This window comes from Pan troglodytes, chromosome 1 (assembly GCF_028858775.2).
Source record: "Pan troglodytes isolate AG18354 chromosome 1, NHGRI_mPanTro3-v2.0_pri, whole genome shotgun sequence".
Classification (NCBI taxonomy): Eukaryota; Metazoa; Chordata; class Mammalia; order Primates; family Hominidae; genus Pan; species Pan troglodytes.
In genome coordinates, this window is record NC_072398.2 from 221,308,447 (window position 1) to 221,333,333 (window position 24,887).

The window sequence follows — 24,887 nt, forward strand, 5'->3', positions numbered from 1 at the left end:
CATCTTGGCAGAAAGGAGCTGTCAGAGCCCGGGACAGAATGGGCCATCTCGGAAGTCATGAGTTTCCTGGTACCATTCAAACAGAGGTTTGTGCTGTGCACCGGTTAGTGACATTTAGAGGGACTTGAGCATCAGATGACCTTTAAGATCTTCAGCTGTCTGACTCCCAACTTGATTTTGTTCAGTGGGGCAGTCCTGGCGGGTGGGAGTAGGGGGTGAGTGGACGAGGTGAGGAGCACATTATTTGGACCTTTTCTTTGGTGGAAAGCATTGGAGACAGGCAGCTCTGGGCTGTGAAGTGACCCTTTGAACCAGCCCTGGTTCTAGTTGCAAGACGTCAGAGGAAACTGAGGCTAAAAGGCCTAGCATAGCCTTTCCTCCCCAACAAGAGGCAGAGGCAGAAGGGCAGGTCCGAAAGGCTCCCTAGAGAGACCCCACCCCTGGCCCTTTTTCCCTGGTAGGGACCAGCGAGGAGAACCCATTCACTCTCCTCTCCAAGAAAGGTACTGAATGTGGGTGTTACTCAGACCTCTCTACTGGCCTTGTCGGTACTACTGGTGTTCCCCCAGCCCCCACAGCCCCAGAATCTGGCTGAGCTGCAGCTTGGGTTTTTATGATGGAAAAATAAAATAAATGCAGGCACCTTTGGAGGGCTAAGCCATGCAGCGGCATCTCCTCATGAAAGTGGCTGCCCTGGCTCAAGGCCGTGCCCGCTGCCTGAACAGGGGATTGGGTGGGGCTTGGAAAGGCTCTTGGCCCCAACTCCTCTTCTTCCTGGGTCCTGCCAGGTCAGTGGTGCAGCCCCAGCCTCCATCAGCCTCCTCTAGAACGGCTGGCCCAACACTTTTCCAGGGCTCAGCCATTTCTCCACCTGGCCCACCCCCCATGCCCCCAGGCCCCAAGGCTCACCTTCTAACGCGGCCTTCCCTGAGCTGATGTTTAAACCCTGACCTCCCTGGCCGCTGCTACCACCTCTTCCTCCTTTTCCTCCTTCTCCTCCTCATCTTCAGAGGGGGAAGGAAGTTGCACTGTAGTAATTACCGCCCGTGGGTCCCCACGGCAAGCAGCAGCTGTTCTGGGGTAGCTGGGCCAGGGTACAATGAGTAGGGAGAAGCTGGGAGCAGGAGGAGGGCGGGCAGCCCCAGTGTGCAAAAGAGGAGGGGCAGCCTCGCTGGGACCACCTGTGCAGGGCAGCAGCTTGGTGGTCTAGCGCACACCCCTCTGGCTGCCTGGCCACAGAACAGCACCCTGACACCCTCGACTCAGCGGGATGTAAGACACCCATGTGGGAGGCGAGGCCTGAAACCCAGGAAGCATGGGAGGCTCTCCTGCAGCAAGAGGGACGGAAATGAGGACTGCCCGGGCCCCTGTGTTGGCAGCGTCTGCCTAGTGGAGGGAGAGGAGCGGTCTGCTGTCCCACCAGGCCGAGGAGCCAGGGGCCAGGGACCATGCAGCTTTGTGAAAGAGTGGCCCTAAGGGACCTCCCTCCGCCACCATGCTTTCTAGACTCCTAGCCAGCCCCTTCTCTCTGCGCCTTGTCCTCCCTCTCCCTCCAAGAGCAGAACTCTTGCTTCCCATTTTGCAACCACGTTTTTCTGTGTTTTTCATCCAGGCCACCCAGCTCCCTAAAGCCGGGCCCTCCCTGCTACCTTTCTTGCCCCATGCAACCTTTCCAGCCTCACACCCCGTTGGCCCTAGAAAAAGATAGAGAAGCTGCTGGCTGCGAGCCTGCTGTTCTGGGGCTCTGGGTAGACCTGTGACGTTGCTGTGCCAGGACCCAGCACTCGGACTCATGTGCCCTGATCCCCAGGAGGCCAGGGCCCTTATTTTCCTCTGCCACGGCTGCTCCTAATGGTGACCATTAGATGGTAGCTGGTGTACTGCCACCTCCTCCCCGGGCCTGGTACGGGCCGGGGCTCACGCCTTCCTGCTGTAAGTGCTGGTGGAACTGATTGATTGATGTGCCTCTTCCCCAAGTGCCTCCCCGGCTTCTTAGTGGGGGCAGAAGGAGGAAGGCAGGAAATGTTGGCCAATTCCCTTGGGACCTGGGTTTTAGCTCCTTGAGAGCTTTCTAGAGCCTGGTTTACAGGAAGGAGCGAGGCTGGGATTTGGGATGACGTGAAAGGGGCAGGGGAGCCCTAAGGATAAAGACAGGAGTGTGATGGTTGAATGGGACCCACAGTAACTCCTAACCATGACCATGGCCTGGGACTGGGACGTCAGTCTGCTGCCCAGTGGGGACAGGATGGCTGCAGCCAGAGGGTGATCTGGGCCCTTCTCCACTTCCTCCCTTGCCCATCTCCCTCTCCCCTTTCTCTCTCCTCCTGAGCAGACCTCACCACTGCATGTCTGCCCTCTCATTCTCTTCCCCGCTTCCGGGATCCCTCCAGCTAGACAAACCCAGGGCAGGGAGTGAGGCCAGAAAGACAGGGATACACCCATACTGAGGGCCAGCCAGGCGCCAGGGCTTCAGGCCTCTGCCCCGGGCGTGGTATGTGGGCCACTCCTGGCCGGGGCATCTGCTCTTAGAATGTCCCACAGGCCTGACTCTGGGGTCTCCTCTGGCCCTTCTGGGCCCTGCTGGTGCTGTAATCACTCACCTGCTGACACCCTTCCTAAAGCCAAGAGGGCTGTCTCTTGATGCCACCTGGCTGAGGCTGGGGCACTGCCTGGCTTTGGAGGAGAAGGCAGGAGCTGGGAAACGGACACATTTTGTGTTTCCAGAGACCAGGTGTTCCCAAAGGTCGCCTGGCCTTTTCTTATGGGGCTCTTTCGGTGAACTAAGGGGGCCTTGGGAGGGACTGCGCTGTGTGAGAATGGGGGACTGGAGGAGCCGGGCAGAGATTTAGATGGGGGGACCCTAGTGCAGTGGGAGAGCAGGAGGCGTCCCAGAGGCCTGTTGGGAGAGACTCCTGGAAGTTTTGTCACCGGGAAGTGCCTCTTCCCTGCAGCTGTGATCCTCACCGCCCTCTAGCCCAGTGCCTCCCTGTCTGTCACCCCTTCAGCCTGGGAACCCAAGGCCACAGGAAGCCAGGGGCTGCCTCGCAAAAGGGTGACCCGGCTCTCCACTGCCCGGCAGGGGGCGCCCCACGGCATCTGCCCCCATCCTTTTAGGTGCGGGGCAGTGTGGTCAGGACCTGGTCCAGGCCTTCTGGCCACGGGTGGGGGAGGGGCAGCCTAGCGTCCCCACCCCCAGAGGTTCCTTGGCTGAGTTTGTTTGCCAGGGTGACCTGTTTAATCATCTCATTTTCTGGTGGCCGTTTATTCCTCGTTTCCACGGTTACGGCCCCATTAAGGGGAGAAGCAATAAGGCGGTGAGTCAAACAGGTAATAAAAACATGCAGAGCCCCTGTGCACCAAGAGAGGGTGGCGGGGAGGGGCGCAGTGAGCTGAGACGGCCTGGGGGGAAGCCCAGGTGACACCCTACCCGCCTTGTCCTCCAGAGGCCCGAGTGTCCCCAAGACCCAGTCCTCGGCTTAGAACTGTCCCCAGCCCTTGGTCCCCTGGGCAACAGGCTGTCCCAGGTAAAACAGGAAGGAGAAAGGTGAGAGGGGGCGTGATACAAGCCCCCCCAGGGCTGCCCCATAGTTGGTGTGTGACCTGTTTCCAGGCCCCACCTCGTGCTCCCTTGGTAGGGGCGGGGGATGATTTCTGACATTGGTTTGAGCTCTAGAATTTTTTTTCTGCCAACTTTATCAGAAAGCATATTTGTGGTGAGTGCTGCTAACAGGGCCAGTCCAGTGAGTAAATATTCCTGGTGTGGACGGCCCTGTGACCTTGAGAGGGAAGAGTACAGTGGTGCGGCCAAGGGCATGTAAGGAGAGGAGAGGACGGCCAGGCGCCCACGGGCCCCCGTGCTGGGTGGGGGGCCCTTCCTGGGAAGGGGTCAGGTGGGGGCCACGGGGTCAGGTTGGCCCCAGCAGCCTCTTCCCAGCAGCATGGTCTACCTCAGGCCCCAGTGACACCAGCTGGAGCTGGTTTGTGTGACTTGCTGGCTGGGGGACAGGCCAGCAGCTGCCCCTGTGGGCTCCCTTCCTCTGGTAAATGGAAGCTGAAATGAAAGTCAGCCTCTTTCCGGCTCCTCTGAGTCCAGGGGCACGTGCCTCTCTCCCAGCGTCCCCTCCCTGTCCTTCCCAGGAGCTTCCTGGGTATCCCCAGCCCCTCTGCCCTGCCCTCGAGGTTTTTGAATAAGCAGAGGCAGTGGGCTGACTGGAGTGGACAGGGGGAGGCTGGGGTCTTCCTGTTGCCAGGAAGGGTGGGGCTCAGGCAGGCGTGGCAATGCCAGGCCATGCGGGGCCAGCTTCGTGCCCGGGGGCCGAGGATCAGTGGCTCAGAGAGAAAACAGCGCAGGCCACTCTGAGGGCTCCCGGGTTGGGGAGGAGCCTCCCTTCTCTCCAGTGCCATGCTCCCTGACAAACTCACCCAGGTCTGTGTCTCTGATTATTAATTTCAAAGTTGATTTCTGATGAGAGAGAGAGGGAGGAAGGTGTGGGAAATGGGGGAACCCTTTGGCTGGGAAATGCGTCTTGGGAATGGGCCTAGATGAGTGAATATTCCGATCAAACAATTAAAAATAGAACACGCTACCGAGGCCCCAGCTGCCGAGGTTTTTCAGCAACTGTCACCAGCGGGTTCATGGGGCAGGTGGCACTGGAAAGGAGTTTTTCCATAAACGGCAAATATCAGAGATGACAGTGTGCCCCCCACTTCCCTCCCAGTTCTCCCCAGACTCCCCTCTAGGGCCTGTGCAGCTTCAGGGCCGCCCTTCTCCCCTGCAGGGCCCGGCCGCAGTGGTGAAGTCATCGCCAGATGCCTTGGTAATTGCTTTAAGAATCTAACTTAAAATAAGATGAAAACTTATATTCCTGGGTAAGGAGTAATTTCCCATGTAATAGTAAATTAATGAAAGGATTATACCAGGGGGCCTGGCAGGGAGGCCATGCTCATCTGATAAACGCAAGGGTTTCAGGCAAGACAGCTCCATTCCAGGAGGCTCCCGACCTTTGGTCCAGGTCCCACACTGGGGGTTCCTCTTGGGCTCCCCCGTGGGCAGCTGAGTTGGGAGGACACATTCCATGTGTGCTCAGCGTCCCTCTCAGTGATGGGAACCAGCTTTTCAAAACCTACAGATGGGAGAGGCTCAGGTCTGGCCTCCACGGGCATGAGAGGCCCTGTGTCATCAGTTCACCCAGGAAAGAGAGAATTTCTGACACCCAAGAGTGTGGGCCCCCAGGAGCAGATGCGAGTTAGACTCCAGGCCGAGTTCCCAGCTCTTAGACTGTGTGGTCAGCATCGTGGTGTCTCGCGATAGGATGACCAACCACCCCAGTTTGCCCAGAACTGCAAAGACCCATGTGTGTGAACCCCCTCAGTCCTGGGCAAACTGGGAGGCTTAGTCAGCCCTGTTTGGAGGCAGGAGGATGGGCTACTTGACATGGTCCCACCCTCAGGGTCCTGGAGAGCCCAGGCACCTCCTGAATGGACCATGTCTCTGTTCAGGAGGAGAACTTGCAGCTGGCTCCACTTAAACCCCCTTGCACTACCGAAACTTGCTTCCAGGCCGCTGCGTTCCACTAGGCGCGCGTGCTGGGGCAGGCATGCTCGTGTCCCCTGCTCCCCGCCCCCTCCAAGGCATCGCAGGGCACTGCTTGGAAGCTTGACCCGGCCTAGAAAAGGGCTTGCAGCTGTGATCCCACCCCTTTAACACTGAGCCTTCTCCCCCCAACATATCACAGTCCAGACGGGGCTTCTGGAGAGGATGCGGACAAGGCAACCCCCACCCCCAAGCCCCTCACTCCCCCACCACCGTAAGTTTATCAGCGCCTTCCTTCCGAGAGAGCCACACCTAACATATCATCTCTCCTCATCAGTTCCCTTGGAGGAAGACAAGGAGCTGTCCCATTTCCTAAGTGGGGAAGCTGGAGGCCCGGAGATACTGCTGGGTTTGTTCCCAAACGCTAAATGTCAGAGGACTTGGTGCGGGGCGCCCCTGAGCACTGTTCCAAATGGCAGCACTGAGTGAGGACACACAGGCCTCCAGCCCTAGGTATCTACCGTGCAGCCTGGCCCACGTCCCCAAACATCTCTGGCCCCGATGTGTACCCCACCTGTAGTCTGCAAACACATCCCTGGGCTGCAGGGATGCAAGATAAAATGTAGTTGTTGATGCAGATGCATTTTGAGCTTCTGGGGGAAAGCCTCCTTTTCTAGAGGCATCCCGGAGTGCCCATCTTTGCAGAAACGAGTGCTCCCGTCTGTCCGCAGGGGAGGGTTGCAGGTGGGTGGAACGCACTCTGACTTGTCTCTGTGGTGAAATGGAAGTGAAAGGACTGGACGCAGAGCCCTTCAGGAAGCATGTCTAACCGAACGGGCATTCTCCTAGGAGACAGGTTCACGATGCATGTTTGCTGGATATGTTTCTGTGTAAGCAGAGACTTGCTGGAAGGGAAGATGGGGACCTTGCCCCCCGGTTCACTGGGAGACCATTTTCAGTTCAGCTCTGCGGTGGGTGTCTCCACTGGCTTTCTTTGCTACTAGAGGTGATGGGGCTGCCTTGGGAACTCCACGTGATAAACTCACTGCTTTGCAGGCAGCTGTCCCAGGTGGGGTTTTAGGCTGGGGGCTGTATTGAGTTTGCCCAGGTCTTTGCTTGGTTGTAATCTGAGAGTGAACCGGCTTCTTTCCCAGTGTAGACCACACTGTGCTTTAGGAGGTGGGGAAGATTTGTGCTGCCCTTCCCCCACACCTACCCCTAACCCAGAGGAAGGAACGTGGGGCAGTAGGGCTGAGAATTCCTAGTCTAAACAACCCAGGAAAGCACGCTCAGAGAGCCAAGCCAGAACCCCAGATGGTGTGATCCGATTGTAACTGGAAGGATGGTGGCTTTGGTTGTTAGATGTTATGTGACCGTTGCTGTTTAAGCAGACAGATTGGTGACTTCCAGACTGCAGAGATCAGAGCGGGCTCTCCTTTATTTATCTTCGCGTACCCACAGGGTTAGAGGACCGAGTGGAATAGCTAGAATGGACAGGCAGGCCTGGAGAGCCAGGCACAAGAAGCAGGGGGATGACAGGCCCCGGCCCAGCCACACCAAGCGCACCACGCAGGGCCACAGATGGCACCACGCCTCCAAGGGCCATATGGGGTTCCTTTCCCTGGCCTCCCTGATAGGAAGGATCACTTTGGGGCTCCTCGGGAGGCCTTCAGATGGAGCTGAAGAGCCCCTAGGCAGGGCCAAGAGCCCAGAGAAGGAGACGGAGATGTTTTCTATTTCCGGGTCCCTGGGGGGCCCAGGGGCAGATTGAGACAGGCTCCTTGCAGGGAAGGTGTTAACAAACAGCAGGTGATTAAACATGACAAGTGGTGACATTTCTGTTCAGGGTTCTCAGTCCCGGCAAAGCCAAGAATGAAGCTATAAACCCTGACATTTTGTGTTATGCACTGAGAGGTTTTTAATAGACCTCGTTCCCTCTTCCCCACTCAACTTCTCTCCCTCCTTTACTTCCCCTCTCGGTATCCACTGCCCCACTGGAAGCTCCTGCCTCCCGGATTCCGCCGGGCCCCCAGGAGTCTTCCGGGGCCCTTGATCCACAGACCCTCCTCCCTCTGCCTCTGCAGGGCTGAGTACAACCCTGCCCTCTGCCTCTCCCACTTCACGGTGATATTTCCCGTTGCCCCTTCTCCCCGTCCCGGCACCCCCCACTTCCCTCCAGCCTTCACTGTCTCACCTCCTGTTTTTGGGTCCTGATCTCACAGCCTCACCCTTAGCTGCGGCTGTCCCAGTTGTCTGGGACAGCAGGTGGCTGTCCCTGTGTGTTGTGTTTATAACATTTTCAGACAAACTTGAAAGTGGATGTAGGGAGATGGTGGGGCTTGGTATGGGATTTTCCCCCATCTTTTTTTCAATCCCCTTTTCTCCTTTTGGGACAGGGACAGGAGGTGGAGGGAGAGAGTCGCACTTCACTGCAAACAGTTGCAGGATTTATTCAGAAAGGGACTGGCCAGCAACAGTTGTTCCTCTCGCCGAGAAATGTTCGAACAACTGGGGCCTCTTTTGTTCTCTGGGTAGAGCCCTGTGAAGGGCGTTTGGAGGTGAGCCTGGGGCTCAAGAGGGCAAGAGACCCAAGAGAAGGGGCTTCAGCTCAGTCCCACCCAGGGAGTCCCCACCCCACCCCTCCAGGAAAGGTTCCTGGAGCCCCGAGGGGGTCAGTCCAGAAGCCAGGCCACGTCCCTGGGGCCCAGCGCCACCCTAACGAGCTCCAGAAGCACTGGGTTTTCTGCATTCACTCAGTCAATATTTGTTGGGCCAGACACTGCGCTGAAACAGTGGTCTCGTCCCAGGGATCTTGCAGTCTGGTGAGGCAGAGGGCTAATTAAACAAGTTACTATGAAAGTGCTAAGACTAGGACAGGGTGCAGTGAGGACAGAGGGAGAGGACAGTCCCGGGAGGCTGCCCAGAGAAAGTGAAGTGTCAGCTGGGACCCATGAAGGCTGTGTAGGAGGAGGGGTGGCCGGGCTCTGAGGTGAAGGAGCAGTTTCTGCCGCTGAGGGGGCAGCGTGCTGAGGGCCTGGCAGGGAGAGGTGGGCGCTGCCTCACATGGGCTGGCTGGCGGGTGGAGTAGGGTCTGGGCTGTGCCCTTTGATCTCTGAGTAACTGACCCTGTACGTGCTCTTCTGTCCACCCTTCCACCATCCCGACCCACCTGGGCCAGGCATGGAGGTCAGGGTGAGGATGGGGATGAGGGTAATGGATAAAAGACTTCAAGGAAAAAAAAAAAAAGGTCAGGCACGGTGGCTCCTGCCTATAATCCCAGCACTTTGGGAGGCCAAGGCGGGCAGATCACTTGAGGCTGGAAGTTCGAAACCAGCCGGGCCAACATGGCGAAACCCCGTCTCTACTAAAAATTCAAAAAGTAGCCAAGTGTGGTGGCAGGCGCCTGTAATCCCAGCGACTTGGGAGGCTGAGGCAGGAGAATCGCTTGAATCCAGGAGGTGGAGGTTGCAGTGAGCCGAGATTGTGCCACTGCACTCCAGCCTGGGCGACAGAGTAAGACCCTGTCTCCAAAAAAAAGAAAGAAAGAAAGAAAGATGGGGGTGAGGCCCCAGCCCTGCCCCAGTGGGAGGGGGAACACCCGGGAAGTCAGTGTGTGTCCCCAAAGACTGGGGCTGCGTCTGCTTTCCCGCTTCCTAGTCCCTGTTGCTGGTGACTCATTGGTAGTGGTGTGGGACGGAGGCTTCAGACCTGCATGGAGGAACTGGAGAGGGCCCAGCTGGGCTCAGCAGCAAGTCCGTCTGCCCGCCTGCCCCTTCACCTTCTCCACCCGCTGACCTCAGGGCCCAGCCGGGGTGTGGCCTCTTGGACGCCCTCCTCCAGCCCAAAGTTGCCCTACCCTTTGTGCTCTGGAGTGTGAAACAGTAATGCTGGAGCGTGCAACACTGCACCCCCTGAGACCCAAAGCCATCCTCCCAGGATCCCTAGGGCAGAGGGGGCAGTGCCAGTAGCTGCTCAGGATATATTTGAGAAACTCAACCAAGCCAGGAGGAGAGGATTTGAGTTCATCTTTAGAGCAGGACTAATGAGGAGCCTGCAGACTGACCTGTGGGTCCCTGGTGTCCAGAAGACAGGCCCTGGAGGTCCAAGTTCAGCTCCTTCCTCCACCCCCAGAGCCGGCCTCGCACCCCCCTCCCCTCCACCGCCCCCCCCCCCCCCCCCCCCCCGCCCCGTGCCATCCAGCCGGAGCCATCCGGCAGCATCGTAAGGCCTTCTGCCTGGAAGGGGCTCTCGTGGCCTTTAGGGTACTTCCTTCCCTGCTTACTCAGCCTTTGCCCAGAGGTCAGGCCCAGGACACCCCACCTTCACATTGGTTCCCTGAGAAGGAATCCAGGCGGCATAAAGCCATCACTCCCCTTCCCCAGCCTGCCCCACCCCAGCCTTTCTGCAGGAGCTGGCCTGGGCTCCTTAATGCCACCCCTTGTCAGTTCAGACCCCCTAGAGTCCAGCCAGGAGTCCCCTAAGGGCCAAGGGGCTCAGCCTTCCTCCCTCACTTGGCAGCTGGGTTTGGGACGGGGAATGGGTAGGGATGCTGGAAGGGTAGGGGAGGGGAGTCCCAGGGCTGGGACTTGGCCTGCTGCCCCTGCAGATCCGGAGCCAGGTTTTACTGTAATCCCTACATCCTGTTGCAGATCCTTAATCAGCTGGAGCCCAGGTTGGGCCGGACCCTGTGGTGACACTCGGGGTTGTAGTATGGAAAACCTGAAGTGGAGCTTCCAGAGTTGGGGTTGGGGACTGTGAAGATGAGGCAGGTGGAGGGGAGGAGAAGGGTGCCCGTGCAGGCACAGGATGTGGACAGAGCCCAGACCCGCCACCCACTCGACCCAGGCTGGGGGTGGAGGTGCAGCTGTTGCAGGCTGGGAACCAGGACTATGATATGGGGAGGAGGGGCCCGCGGGGGGCCCTAGGAGAATGCCAGAGTATGTGGGGGCTGCTACATTGCTTGGTAGCACCATCGAGACAGCTGGCCCGAGTCATCCTGATGGTGAACAATGACTCCAGCCCGGAATCGGCAGAGGGAGCCCTGGGTGGCGTTGGCTCCAGGGGTCTATTCTGACAGGGGCCTAAGTCCGGGGTTGGGAGTGTTTCCGCCTGCTGGGAGAGGGACCCCTTCCTGGGGCAGGTGGTGCAGATGGCCCAGGAGACCTGTCTGCCTCAAGTTTGGGACTAGGCTCTGTCCTGGAGGCAGCAGGGGCCCTTTGGCAGGGCAGCAGGCTCCCAGGATCAGCCTATGCTTTCGTCAAAAGCAGCAGGCCCTGGTGGAGAGCTCTGTGCCAGCCCTGCAGTCCCCTCATGAATCCTGGGAAGTCGGGGCAGCGGGTACCCCTCCTGAACCTCAGCTCTTCATGGCCCAGGGAGCAGTGATGGAGGAGAGTGAGGGGACACGCATAGGCCAGAGATAGCCAGAGAGCGGAAGCCAGGGGTGGGCTGGCTCGCAGCAGGCGGGCAGACGGGCGTCTGTCCTGCCAGGGGCCCAGGCTGGCTCTGCAGACAGCCTCTTTTCTATATGGAAATGAAGAATTTAGGCTAATGGAGCTCAACCATCTCTAATTTTGCGATGGCAGGAGGATTTTGATTGAAAGTAATTAAGCAAGCTAGCTGTAAAATTAATTAAAGCAAAAGGGGGGGATTTTTTATTGGATTGGATAGCGATATAGCGTCTGTCAGGCGGGGGACGGATGGGGGTGACCTGAATCCTCTGCCCTCCCCCCTCCCGCTCGGGACGTTTATGTCACTTTAATCTCCTTACAGCGGCTGCTGTGCATTTGTTTGAAATAATCAAGGAAATATGGTCAGAAATTGTCAGCTTTCAGATCTAATTTACCTGACGGCCCCTGCGCGAGCCGGCGCGGCCCAGGGAGCGAGTGTGCGTGAGCGGGTGGGGGAGCTGGGTGGGCTCAGAGGACACTGGGATCTTCAGCCCCGGCCTCGGCCCCCTCGCGGGGGCGGTGCTGCCCCGGCCCTGTGGGCACCTCCCTGGGCTCTGCCCCCCTCTGGAACAGACCCCCCCACCCCCACCCACCTGCTGCCTCTCCCTCACACTGTAACCAGCTTTAGGGTTTAGGGAATATAGGATTAGGGAGGTGATTGTAATTCCTTCTTCCAGATGGCTGACAACTGCTCAAGCCCTCCACCAGGGCCACCGTTTTAAAAATACTCCTAAATTAGTCCCCTCATGTCCTCGTCATGGTCGCCGTCGCTGGCCTCAGCAAGGGGATTGTGGAGACGGGCTGCAGGGAGGGCGGGTGGTGTGCCACCCAGTGTTCCTCTGCCACCTGCTGCCCATGCCGCTGCCTCTCCTGGGCTGGGCCTGCTGTCCGGGGCCTCTCTAGTCCAGGCTTTCCCTCTCATCCCCAGAGAGCGCCTGCCCTGTCTCCCCATCAACACACATTGGAAGGTCTCAGGGTCTCAGTCCCTGCAAGAGAAAGGTCCCCTCCTGCCACACACGTCCTACCCATTTCCGGTGGGTCAGCCAGGCCACGCAGCCAGCCTCCACTTTGCTTCCCCTGGAGAACGGGGGAGCCTGGCTTCCAGGCCTCGCACCCCGCAGGTGCTGGTTCAGAGCCATTTGGGGTCCTTGCCCACTGGGCCATGTGTGGCTCAAATCCTCCGCAGCAGGGGGCCTTTGTGGTATTTGGGGCCCGAGGGGCCTGGTGCAATCTCCAAGGCTGTGGAAAGCTCTGCTTTGAAACAGAAATGTGTAGCATTGGATTTGCTGGGCCGGAGAGGGCTCAGACTGGGAACTGGGCCCCTGGATCTGCCTAGTCCTCACGAGTGAGTGGCCTGGGCTTTTGCCAAGTTTCTCAGCCTCTTGGACCTCGGTCCCTTTCCAGGTCTAAAGTTCTGTGCACCTAGGACAGCCTCCACCCTGATAGCTGTCCCTTGTCCCAAGGTGCGTTGGACCTAAGTGCAGGCTGCCCTCCTTAGCTCCGTGTCCAGCCAGAGCCACTTGCCACACCCCTGCCATGCCCCACACACAGGTTCTAGAAACAGCGGGTCAGGACGAGCAGCTGCTTCCCTGTTTGCCCACTTTAGACGTACCCATGAGAAGGCCCCTGTCCCCTCCTGCCCTCCTCGGTGCCACCCAGACACCCTCTGCCTTGCCCTCTGTCAATCCTTCCCCTGACCCTGAAGGTGCCTTCCCCTGCCCCCTCCTGCTCCGGCCAGGCTTTGGCGCTGGGTGACTCAGTCTGCCTCCTCCAGCAGCGAGGGAGTGTGAGCTCCTGGCGTTCCTTCCAGCCTGAGCAGAGAGGCTGGAGGCTTGGGAAGCATCACCTGCCCCCTCCTGAGCTCTCTCTGTCTCGACCCTCCACTCTGCCCTCACCATGACTCACTCATCTTGGAGGCGGGGGGCGATGGAGCCCCAGAGGACTCTGCCCAGGAAAGAGGGGGAGAAAAGCTGCTGGCTTTCCTTCACGTCCTACGTGCCAGAGCCCAGGCAGCACTGAGGTCTGTGGGGCCCTGCACCCCCTGACTGGCTGTGCCCACAGGGGCCTCAGCGAGAGGCAGTGGCAGAGCCAGGCAGTACGGGGTTCAGCCCGGACAGAGTGCATGCCCTTGATACCCGCCAGCTGCCAGGACCTAGATCCCGGGAGACAGGATGTTAGAGAGAGTCTCTAGCCCAGCCCAGCATCTCTTCTCCATGCAGGCTTCACAGAGGCTCCTGCTGGCCTGTGTGGCTGGGACGTGGAGGAACCAGCAAAGGCGTCCACGTCAGGAAACTGTGGGGCTGCTCGCCCCGGGCCAGGGGCTCGTTTCTGAGCTGTAGGCTGGTCGAGGGCAGGCACCAAGGTGGAGGGAGGCCTGCTGTGGAAATAGGATCCCAGGGCACCCCTAGGCAGGTTGGTCCACCAAGGCACAGAGAGAGATGGAGGAGCCCAGGAGGAGAGCCCCTTTGTTCAGAGGATGGTGGAGAGGCCTCCCCGGGGGCTCTTTGTCTTCTTTGTCCTGGTGGGAAGAGCCTGAATTGGGGATGTTCTGTTGAAAGGTCACCTTTTGGGGCTAACGCTGTGTGATGGAGTGAGAGCTTTGCTTCTGCGGTGGCTCTCCTTGGAGAGGAAGGACAGGGGTGAGCATGGGACAGGCAGGGGCCCTCCCTCAACGTGGCCGACAATAGCGGGAGCCCAGGGCTTCTGGGAGAGGGAATGAGAAGCAGCATGGGGGACGGGGGTCCGGGCCAGTCCAGCAGGGCCTTGGTGTCTGTCACTTGGTTGGCATGGGTTTGTCACCACCCTGAGATCACACATTCTGTGTGACCCTCAGGGGTTCCTGCTGTCCCTCCTTCCTTGGCCCCCAAGCCTCTGAGCAGGCCTAGGTCCAGGGGGAGCCCCGCGCTCTTCCTGGGGCCCCTCCCTGGCTGCTGGGGTTGGGCGCCTGGTTCGTCCTGACTGTCTCTGCCATCCCTGGCAGGCAGGTGTCTGAGCCCCTGGGATGGAACTTGAGGGAGAAGAGGCAAGGCTGAGGGTAACAGGCCTAGCCCCGCCCATCCCAGGCAGCTCTGGCCTGGACCGGCCTGCCAGGCCAGCTCCCTGCAAACCTTGGGGAAAGAGGACTTTCCCGCTGGGGACCCACCTGGCCCAGCAAGCTGGCCACTTTCTCCCTTTGTTGGGGGTGGGTGGGGGGGTCATGTGCTAGGCTGGCTGGCCCCCGAGTCCTTACCCATGCTTAATAGGGGCCAGGAGAGTTCCCATAGTGCCCTGGCCACAGGATCCAGAGGCAGGGGTAGGGGTACCTGCCCAACTGGGAGAGGAGCCCAGAGTGGCTGGGGTCCAGCCCCAGGAATCATTAACTGCAGGGTCTCCTAATGCCCGCAGTGTCGGGGGACCTGGCACCTCCCCCAGCCAGGTCCGTGCGGAGTTGGCCGGATGTGACCGAGGCACTGGGCTCCCGGAAGTGCCTGAGGCTGAGCTGGGCACTGGCCTCACCCCTCTTGAAGCCTCCCCACCCAGGCCTGTTCCCTGCCCATGCCAGACCACCCCGCCTCCTCGCACTGTGCCCACCCTGCCACCCCAGGACCCCCATTCCTTCCCGCCAGCCTTGCCTCGGGGTTTCTGGCCCTTTAGGCCTCAGGACTCCCTGGCTCGACCCTGGCCCCGTCCTCTGTCCCCACTGGCTTCACAGTCACATTTTGCTGCCAGCGCAGGGCACTGAAAAACTGCTGGCACTGCCAAAAACCCTGTGTGCGCTACGACTCCCCAAACATCCCTTTATTTTTATTGTTCTGTTAATTACTGTTTAAACTTTAATAAGTCACTTCGTCAGGAGGGGGGACCTGCCGTGAGCTTTTCTGTGCAAACATGGGCCGGGAGTGACTCGGGTGTAATATAACCCTTTATGCGATGTGGGAATGTTTAGATTGTAACAGAAACTTGTTATTTTAATGACAGTTGGTTGGGGGGGTATCTGAGCACAGAAAAACAGGAGGGGTGGGCGCTCCCCTTGCATCCCCACAGAGGGCTTGGGGCAGCCAGGGCTGCTCCCCTGCTGCCACGACAGAGGGCCCAGGGACCCATGGGGACCTTCTTGGGCTGCCCACTGGTCAGCTCCAGACTGGGCCTGGATGGCTGGGGCAGGTGAGGCCCAGGAAGAAGTTGGCTTTAGCGGGGATGGGAGCAGGAGGCCTAGGGCAGCTCTCACATCCCCAGGCAGAGGTGGGCAGGGCCACACGGGGCCGAACTCCAGGTCCGCAGTGCCCTGCAGTTACCAGGCAGGAAGCAGTGCTCCCGGCTCCGAGGAGGGGACTCTGCCCACAGTCACCGTGGAGCATCAGGGAGGCACCGTGTGCTCTGCAGCCCCAGCCAGACGTGTGCCCACATCATCCCCTCAGCAACGCTGTGTTACAGTTGGGGACCCGAGCCCAGGGCAGGGAAGACGCTGAAGTGATGAGCTTTCCAAGGGGCCGGGTCTCTGGAGTCGATTTGTCTTATGTGGAAGTTGCCAAAGCCCAGGTGCCCCACGGTGGCCTCAGAGGGCTGGACGCCCTCCCGCAGCAGCGGTGCCGGGGAAGGCTCGGACCCCACGCTGGATTCAGGACTGTCTGCGTCGGCTGGTGGGGGCTTGGGCAGGGCATCTCTCAGGTTCCTCTTTGCCTTCATCAGGAGAGGGAGCAGGCAGGTGAGGCAGGGTCACCCTGAGACCTGGAGGCACTGGCCCTCCTCTTAGAAGGTCTTCCCATCTCCGGGGAAGTCAGGGGCTCATGCCCAGGTAGGGGTGATGGTGGCCAATGCCCTGACTCTGTAGGAAGAGGCACTTCTGCACCAGAGCTGCTTCTAGTGCAGGGGCACCTGGGGAGGGCATCTTGCCCCAGCATCTGTGGGGCCCCTGCAGGCACCTCAGGATACCTTAGGGCCTGTTTCCCTGCCTTGTCGCCATTCAGTCCATCTGTCAGCCTGTCCGTCTGCATAGCTGAGCTTCTGCTCTGATCCAGGCACTGCGGTGGCAGGGATGACAGAGGCCTGCACTTGCCCTCAAGGGCTAGCCCTGGTTGGGGTTAGTACAGGCCATCCAGAGAGGGCAAGGAGGGCAAGACCCAGGGCGCCTGGCCTCAGCCCGAGACATGGATGGTCCTGTTGAGCCAAGGAGGAGACCCTTACTCTCTGGGCTCTCCTGCCCACGGAGGGTCCACATGGAAGCTGTCCTGCCCTCGCCCCACCTCCTGCTGGCAGGGCCAGAGGTTCAGGGACCGGGTTCCCTAGAGCTGGAGGTGGGAGCCCCCCAGATGGTGGCAGCAGCATGGGCCACGAATCGCTGAGGTTTTCCTTTTCCAAGCAGCGCGTTTCCCTAAATTGTCTTTGACTGCGTGCATGGGTAATGAAAGTTTATGCCCTTGTTAGAAGGACAGGCGGCCAGTTCCAGTTAGAACTGGGGCTGTCTCCCTGCCAACCCCCTCAGCCCCCCTCCCCAGCAGGAGAGAGGCAGCGTGAGCACAAGAGTGCGAGAGAGTGTGTGTGCGTGCACACGCGTGTGTGCACACACACAACCTCCCCCTCCCTGGCGGATAAGAAGGCTGTTAGGCAAAGGGAGAGGAGACGAAAAAAAAATTTCCATATTTGTGTAAGTTGCTTTAAAAGCATTTTATCATGTCATAAAAAAGGGAAAGTACTCTCAGAAATTGATCCTCTTCGCCAGCCCATTGGACAGAAGGACGTTGGATGTTAATGGCCATCCTGCTCCAGGGTGGCTTATTAAAAAATTTATACATAAATGCTTAAAATTGCATAAATTATTTAAAAAAACCAACAAAGTAAGCAATTTGAATTCCCTCTTTTCCTCCCCTTCACTCGGTCCCCCTTTTCCAGCCCCTCCGCAGGGCCCTCCCGGTCCCCAGGCTCCCGCCCCCCTCGGAGCTTTTCCCCTCTTTTCTCCACTCGCCACTGCACCCCAACGCCGTCCGCCGTGCCTTCCTCTGGGGCTTCCCTGCCTCACCCACAAATTAATGGAACCGCCAGCCCACCTCCAAACACTCACAGGCACACGCGCTAATAAAAACACCACTAATAATGCCCCAAATCGCAAAATTAAATATTAAGGCCAAAGGAGGCGGACGTGGAACGGAGCCGCCGCCACCGTCGCCGAAGTTGGAGCTGATGAGTGTGTCTCTCGCAGGCGTGGAATGTCACCCACACATCCTGGAGACTGGAGTGGGGAGTTTTATGATGGTTTTTCATTGATTTGTTTCCCCAGCGCAGCTGCCGACCTCTATTGAGGGACAAACATAATCAGCACTGACGCAAATTAGATGGTTATTCGTTTTGAAAATTGACAGAAAAACAATAAAAAAGATGAAATGCTCCCAAATCAATAGATATAATGAAATTCAAATAATCCGAGAGATGAGGTCTCCATGGCAACTGATAATGTGGAAAAGAAAACAATTTAATAAAGGACAGACACACTTTGAAAACAGATTGGGCCCGGGGAGGGGGGCGGGCCGGCGGGCGGAGGGCTGGAGCGCGGGCTGGCGAGTGAAGGATCACTGTCCGTCCCAAGGACACCCGCCATAATTAAGCGAGGCTTTCGGCCCCAGAAAGTGCAGATTCAGGTTTTAATACACAAAATTATTTCAGGAGCAGTGAATCGGAAAGTCGTTTGTAATGACCTTCCTGAGAGGCCCGGGCGCGGGGCATGTTGGAGGCTGGGCAGCCGGGCGGCTGAGTTATGGCATATTTGTGTTTTTATAGTGCGGAGGGGAGGGGGTGGGGGGGGAGGGGGGAGAAGGTTAAACAGTATTTACAGCTCAGTTGTTTTCAGAGAGGAAAGAGAAATAGAGTTCATGGGGAGATGCGGCGGGCGGGTGAGCCGGGGAGGCCTCTCGGGCAAGCAGGGAAAGGAGGTGGCCTGGGCAGGTCCCCCACCTCGGGCTGCCTTGCCCATGTCCGTCTCTGGGACCTAGAGCAGATGCCAGGAGCCGCCTCTCCCACTCCGGTCTCTGGCATGGCACAGCTTGTGGGGCTGTCTAGGTCTGGGGCCTCTCCAGGGCAGTCCAGGCTGTGTGGACACCCAGCCAGCCACACCTGCTCCCGTGAAAAGGCAGGGTGTTTCTGCCATCATCCTAGCCTCGCACCCTCCAGTGCACTGCATGGCATTTGGCCACCCATGTAGATGATGCTGCCTTTCCTGAGCCCAGTGCCGCATCTGGGGTGTGCCAGCCTCGGGCATAGCGAGTAAGGACCCGAGGTGACATCATGCTCCGCTGTGGTGGCCCACAGCTTACAGCCTCCTGCCTCCTTTTCCAGGCTCCACCCCCCTGCCAAGTGCCCACCTGGGGCTGGGAAAGGGAAAAGCTTGGGCCCTTTGGGTTTGGCAGAGGTGGGGGCCACAGAGACGGGAGGGGACCAATTAGACCCCCTCCACTGCCCTCCAGAGACACTTGCCCGGAGCAGGGCAGCTCAGGCACTGAGAGTCAGCCCAGCCCTGGGGGTCCTAGGCTCACCCGAAGCCCCTTCCCTCACATCTGTCTCCCCTCATGGCTGCAGGAGCCATGTTTGTGTTCTGTTACCACGACCACACGCAGCACTCTCAGATTCCACATGTGCACGTGTGAATATAACGGGATTGTACAAACACAGGCATCCGAGCGTGTGTGCGCGCGCACAGGCATGCACGCGGTCTGTGCGCGTTTGCTCAGTGTGCATGTTTTAAATCTCCCCTGGGTGGTAACTCTCTTTTTTCTCCCCTTCCTGTTTGGCTGTGACCTGGGGGAGATTGATAGCCAGCCTGTGCGGTGGATGCTAACAGTTCCCCTGATTTATAGAGTTACTTACGCTAAGTGAGGCCACTTAGACGCGTCTGGATAGTAAACCTTTTAACTGGACTAAAAAAATCATAATAAATAAATAAACAAAGTGGGACAAGCTAGGGCCCCGTGGCCAAGCACGCCCCCCACCCAAGTTGGAGCTGTTGAGGGCCAGGGGACCTGGCTGAACCCCTCGGGCCCTGGCTGAACCCCTAGGGAGCAACAACCATTCCTCCCACAGAACTTAAAGGCCCTTCTGTTTAGAGCTGGGGATAGAATTGGGTCCAAGAGGGAAGGACTCCCTTCTCGGAGGGGATGGAGGGGATGGGTCCTGGCTGGTGGGGGAGGGGTCACAGCTGAAGGATGGGGAAGGAACCGTTCAGGCGGAAATGGGCTGTGAGGTAGAGGAGGGAGGAGGGGTAGATGCCTGGGCCCTTCCTGGCCCTTGCTGGCCTCCAGACCTGCCACTCCTCTGGCACCTCTGATGCCCACTACAGAGATGGCTCTTGTACTGGCTTTGAAGTGTTCATTCCCAAGTCTGAACTGAGCATCCGCGGCACAGGAACCAGGGCTGCCTGTGTGCCCACATCATAGCCTGAGGAGTCAGCCCAGGGTCTGGTCTGTACACGGTACTCAAGAGAGAGGTTGTTGAAAGGACACCAGCACAGCACCCCAAAACTGGGGCTTGTGGCCTGTGAGCTGCAAGTTCGGAAGTAAATGGCAGGGTGGAAGCCCCGGCAGCCGCCCGCCCCTGACTCCAGGATGCCTAGGCGGGAGGCTGTGGGGGACACAGGTGGGGTTGAAGATTATGACCTTGGGCATCTGAGCCTGGTGGCAGTTGGGCTCCAGCACTGACTGTGGGCAGCTACCAGCCTCACAGCCTTTGCTTCCTTATGTGGGAATGGACAGGACAGCCGACCATGTGGAGATCCTGGGGGCATCACCAAGGTGGCACTGTAAGGCACCCAGCACAGACGAGGTGCTCAGAGGATGCCAGCTGCTCTATGGCCCCAGACAACATGGCCCAGGGCAGCTACCAGAGTGGCCCCCGAGCTGCCTGGCAGTGGGAAGGCAGGGCCCCAGCCCACCCCCAACCCAGGGGACTGGTTCCTGGCCCCTGCCTCCCCACCTCCTGATATACAGCGGGCATTAGGCCGCCCAAAGGGGATACTGCATCCTTAGGAAGAAATATGTCCTCATTTTTCTTAAACACCGTTTCCACTGAGTGAAATGTTTAGAAGGGACGCGCAGGGAGAACTTTATTTCCTACCAGGGAGTTCAGAGCCACCAAGCAGAGCCCATAAAGCACCCGGAGCCTGGGAGCTGACAGGCAGCCCGGCCCCAGAACACATTACTCACGGCTGGGGAGGGGCTGCCAGGCCTGCCCGGCCCCCTGGGACAGACCCCCACCCACCCACCGTTGAGGCAGGACAAGCAACTCTGAGACCCAGGGCCATGGGCGGTGGGCACTGCAGCCTCTCCTCCCCTTGAACCCAGGATGCCTGCGGGAGGGGGCCTGGCCCTGACCAGGTGAGCAGGCTACCTCCAGAGAGCAGTGAGATCAGGGCACTGGGGATACGGTGCAGCTACAGGAACGCCCCTCTCACCCAGAGCTGGCAGGAGCCCTGGCCTGCCCCCGCCTACGGAGGGGGTGATGAGATTCATGCCATAACGGGGCCTTCTCCCGAGGCCCTCCCTTCATTCGATTTCTGAAGCCGGCTGATTTGAATATTTATAAATATCAGTAAATTATTTATTGTAGCAATCTGCTGCACCGTTTTACCCATCGCAGTTAACACTTTAAGGGGCTCCGTGTTATGGGAACAGGAAGCGAGGGTGAGGAGGGGACGGGGCAGGGGAAGGAGTCCCCGCAGAGAGGCCTGGGATTTCCTAGGGCCGGCTTAGGGGCCCTAATGGGGATGGGGCCGAGTCCCAGCCTTCGGGAGCTCCTGGCCAGGGTGAGCTTGGGCTCTGGAGTGTCTACAGCCTCCTCCTCTATGAAATGGGACAATGACAGTGCCGGCTCCGCTGGGCCGTTAACAAGTCATGCCTTAGTGCCCGGAAAGGTGGACGGTTCAGTCCATGCCCGTTTTCCCCAACCCTGTGCAGGGTCTGCTCAGCTCAGAGACCTGCGGGGAGACTGCTGCTCGTGGCGCCCTGAGAGGGAAGGTCCCGAACCTAGGAATCCGAGGAGGGGCTGAGAGGCCAGCCCGCCCCTGCCCCAGACCTCTGGCCTCTTCTCTGTCCCCTGCCTCTTCCAGGCCAGGTAAGGTTTCTCAGCCTTGGAATCTCAAGCTCACGTGTGGCACCACATCTGCCTGGTGGCCCTCCCAGGGCTCAGCTGCTTTTTCCCAGGTTCATCCCTGCTAGGCCCTGTACTTGGCACAGACAGGTGCCCTCTCTCACCTAACAGCCTGGCCGCCTTTCTACAGGGAAGAATCTTGCCCAGGGCCAGAGCTAGCGCAGGGCAGAGCTCCGCCGTGAGCTCCCGACTCCCTGACCCCAGAGGCTAGGCCATACCCTGGTGCTGTGCCAGAGCCCGTGGGGCCAGAGGCTGGAGGCCAAGAGCACCGCCACCAGCAGAGAGTGGGCTCTGACTGTGTGTGGGTCCCAGGCCCCGGCCCAGCCCACCTCAGCAGCCCCTCCCCTCGCCTCTCCCGTCTCCGGGGAAGCAGAGCAGGAGTCCCCTCGCCTTCCCACCCTCTGGCCCAAGCCTGCCTCCTGGGCAGTATTGTTCCCAGAGGAAGTGTCCAGTGTAAATAGAGCAGCGGGCAGGCTGGTGGCGGGAAGGAGATGAAAGGGGCAGTGACAGGGCCGGGGACGGATGGCTTCCTTCCATTGAGGCCTGGCCACGGCGTTTATATTTTAGGGAAGAAAGTCAGAGGAATGTTTACATGGACAGGAGTCTGGGGTCAGACCACAGCGGGGTGGGGGGCGGATCGTCTATGGATCCCAGGGCCCTGGGCCGGAAGGCGGCGGAAAGCTTAGACCTCAGCTCCAACGCACCCCTGTTCCCGCCGCCCAGCCTCACACGCGCTCGCACTTACAAACCTAAGCCCTACCTCTGCCTCCTGCCCCTGTGTCCCCAGCCCACACGCCTCCCACCTCCACCCCTGGGACCAGCAAGAGAGGGAGAGGGAGGGCAGCATCTGGAAGGCAGGTGGGCTGGGGCAGCGCGGCAGCTGGAGGGCAGGTGCCGGGGGAGTCGGCAGGAGCAAAGGGGCCTGGGGCTGGGGGCGGGTCCTGGGTACACAGCTGTACCGCAGCTGGTGGGGGCCCGGGCAGGGACTGAGCCAGGCACACAGCCGAGATGGGGAGAAGGTGGGCTGGGCTGGGTGGGCCAAAGTGCGGGGAGGCTCCAGGATGGGTGGGGGCCCGGGGAGGGGGCGTCACCAGCAGCAAGTGCGGCCCTGGGAGCTTCTGCTTCCCTCTTCCTTAGGATAAATATTTATAGATTCATTTGCCGTCTGCCATCCACACTTGGCTGCTTACCTCCTGGTAAAAATAGTGCAGGCTCCCCCACTCCCCCCTTCCCTTCCCCATCCAGGGCAAGGGACGAGGGGACCAGGTGAGGCCCGCTTCCCCGGAGGCCTGTTGAAGGAAACCCGGCGTCACAGAACCTGCTGGGCAGCTCTGAGGTCGAGTGGGATGCTGTGAAGAGGAGGCCCCGTCTCAGAACTTCGAGAGGGGCCCCGCATCGTGCTTGGGGTCTTGGGTGTGGGTGGCACAGACTTGGAGATGTGGACGAACCTGGGTAGAGTGGGCATCAGCTTGGGCAAGTGTCTAAGGCCCTGAAGCCAGGGTCACAGGACTGGAAGGCCTGGGAGTGGGCTGAGAAGACCCTTCTCTGGCAGTGGGCCTGGCTGGGCTAGAATCACCCTGTCTCGTCTGGGCCAAGTGAGCCATCCGTACTGGCCACTGGCTACAAGGGAAGGATCTGGCTGGGACGGCCAGGCACTGTGTCTATCAGGGGACGGTTTTCTGTGCGTATGAGTCAAGTCCACCTCAGGGATGCGGCCCCTGGGTGGACCCAGGTATTGCCATTCCCGCCTGGGTAGGCCTCTCATCGGGTTTCCTGGCATGTGGAAAGTTGGCAGGGGGTGATCATTAGAGTGAAGCCCCTTCTGACCATGGAGCCGGGGGGCCCTGCCCTCAGCCTTCCCACCTATGTGGAGACTCTGACACGCCCATTCCTCCCGTGAGGGCCATGGAGAGGCGCATTTTGTTTTGTACACAGTGAGTGTGAGCCGAGCCCCTGCTGCTGTGGCCACTGCGCTGTCCCCAAGCCCCACTACAGGGTCTGGCCCACAGAAGGAGCTCACTAAATGGACGGACAGACAGTTCCATGTGGCTGCGCTGTGTGTGCACGCGTGTGTGTGCGTGTGTGTGTCCACCCTCGCCAGCCTTTGTGGCAGGTCCCAGGCTGTGTGGTGGGTGGGCTTGCCGTATGCCCCCCAGGACCCTCGGTGCCCTATCAGGGACAGAGTTTGGGCTATGTGGCCGCGAGGGAGGTCGCTGGCTCTCAAGTCGCCTCATGAGGGCTTCCTTCCGGCTGTGTGTGTCGGGCTGTCACATTCGGGGATTAGGTGCTGTGACCGGCGCTTCGGGGCGTTCCGTGAGGGACCTAAGCGATCCCACCCTGCACCTGCTGGAGCTCCTGGGGGCTGGGAAGTGGGCTGGCCAGGCCTTCCGGGGCTGCAGAGGCTGGCCGAGGCTGGGGAGCAAGGTCCTAGGATAGGGACAAAGTGGCCCTAGGAAGTGCCATGAGGAACTCCACTTGGATGGCTCTGACTGAGGCTTGGGGGAGGGAGTGGCAACAGGAAATGGACAGAGAGGCCAAGAGGGGGCTGGCAAGGGCTGGAGAAGACCCTGAGGCAGGGAGGAGACTGAGGAACACGGAGGCCTTCGGGAGGGTCCTGAGTGGCTGGGAGAAAAGGAGATCTCTGCTCTCTGCTGAGCAGGGTTGGAGTCAGGTAGGGCCCAGGGACCTGGCCTGGCAGAGGAGCCGCCAGGGGCTGACGTGCTCGGGTGGGAGGGTGCCAGCCAAGTGCTGCCGGGACAGTGAGGCAAGAGGCTGGCACAAGCTGGTCCCTGGCTCTCTGTGACTCCTCCCCAGGAACGTGTGGTAAGGCAGGACGCTCCCAAGCGGAACAAGCTGCCAGGAATGCCACGCTGTCCCTTGACAGCCTGACCGCATAGCCGGCTCCTTAACCTCCCTGGGCCTCAGTTTCCTTGTGTGTCAAAGGGCACACCCCCTCCCAGGGCCCAGCAAGCCTAGGAAATGCCTCCAGGACCTGGGCGCGCCTTGTAGTTGAAGAGGCATTCATTCATTCATTTGTTCATTTACAGACTAGTTCTTGAACTACCTACTCTGTGCCAGGCACCCTGCCAGGCTCAGAAAGTAGAGTGATTCTCAAGCATGGCCACGGAGCTCATAGACTAGTGGGGGAGATAGACACGTGCCAGGCAGTCTCAGGGCAGTTTGATGGAACTGTGGTCAATGGGGGAGGCCTGCAGCTTGGGGGATGCAGGGCTGTTCAGGAGGGTGGGTTGTTCTTGGCCTTGCACGCCTCTGACCTCCGTGCCCTCCTCCATCCCTGCAGCTGAGGGCACCCGGTGCACGGACCCGCCTGCAGGCAAGCCCGCCATGGCGCCCAAGCGCAAGGGTGGCCTGAAGCTGAACGCCATCTGCGCCAAGCTGAGCCGCCAGGTGGTGGTGGACAAGCGAGCTGACGCCGGATCCCACGCGGAGGGCAGCCCATCGCGGCCCCGGGACCAAGAGCGCAGTGGCCCTGAGTCTGGGGCAGCCCGGGCCCCCCGCAGCGAGGAAGACAAGAGACGGGCGGTGATCGAGAAGTGGGTGAACGGGGAGTACAGCGAGGAGCCGGCACCCACACCCGTGTTGGGGCGGATTGCCCGCGAGGGCCTGGAGCTGCCTCCCGAGGGTGTCTACATGGTGCAGCCCCAGGGGTGCAGCGATGAGGAAGACCACGCGGAGGAGCCCTCCAAGGACGGCGGTGCCCTGGAGGAGAAGGATTCGGACGGGGCAGCCTCCAAGGAGGACAGCGGCCCCAGCACCAGGCAGGCTTCAGGTGGGTGCCT

The 24,887-nt window shown here is 59.6% G+C and overlaps 1 protein-coding gene across 8 annotated transcripts in view; it reads left to right on the plus strand.

The window, feature by feature from the left end:
- Window positions 1–24,887, plus strand: part of CASZ1 (castor zinc finger 1) — a 160,258-nt gene that overhangs the window by 106,927 nt on the left and 28,444 nt on the right. For 4 of the 8 annotated variants that reach the window (XM_063786351.1, XM_063786371.1, XM_063786360.1 and 1 more), the window contains exons 3-4: window positions 20,895–21,051; window positions 24,389–24,877. In XM_063786351.1, the coding sequence (XP_063642421.1) occupies window positions 20,895–21,051; window positions 24,389–24,877 (646 nt within the window). The remainder of the gene's footprint in view (window positions 1–20,894; window positions 21,052–24,388; window positions 24,878–24,887) is intronic. The other 4 variants (XM_063786374.1, XM_063786368.1, XM_063786383.1 and 1 more) reach the window with 1 other exon arrangement.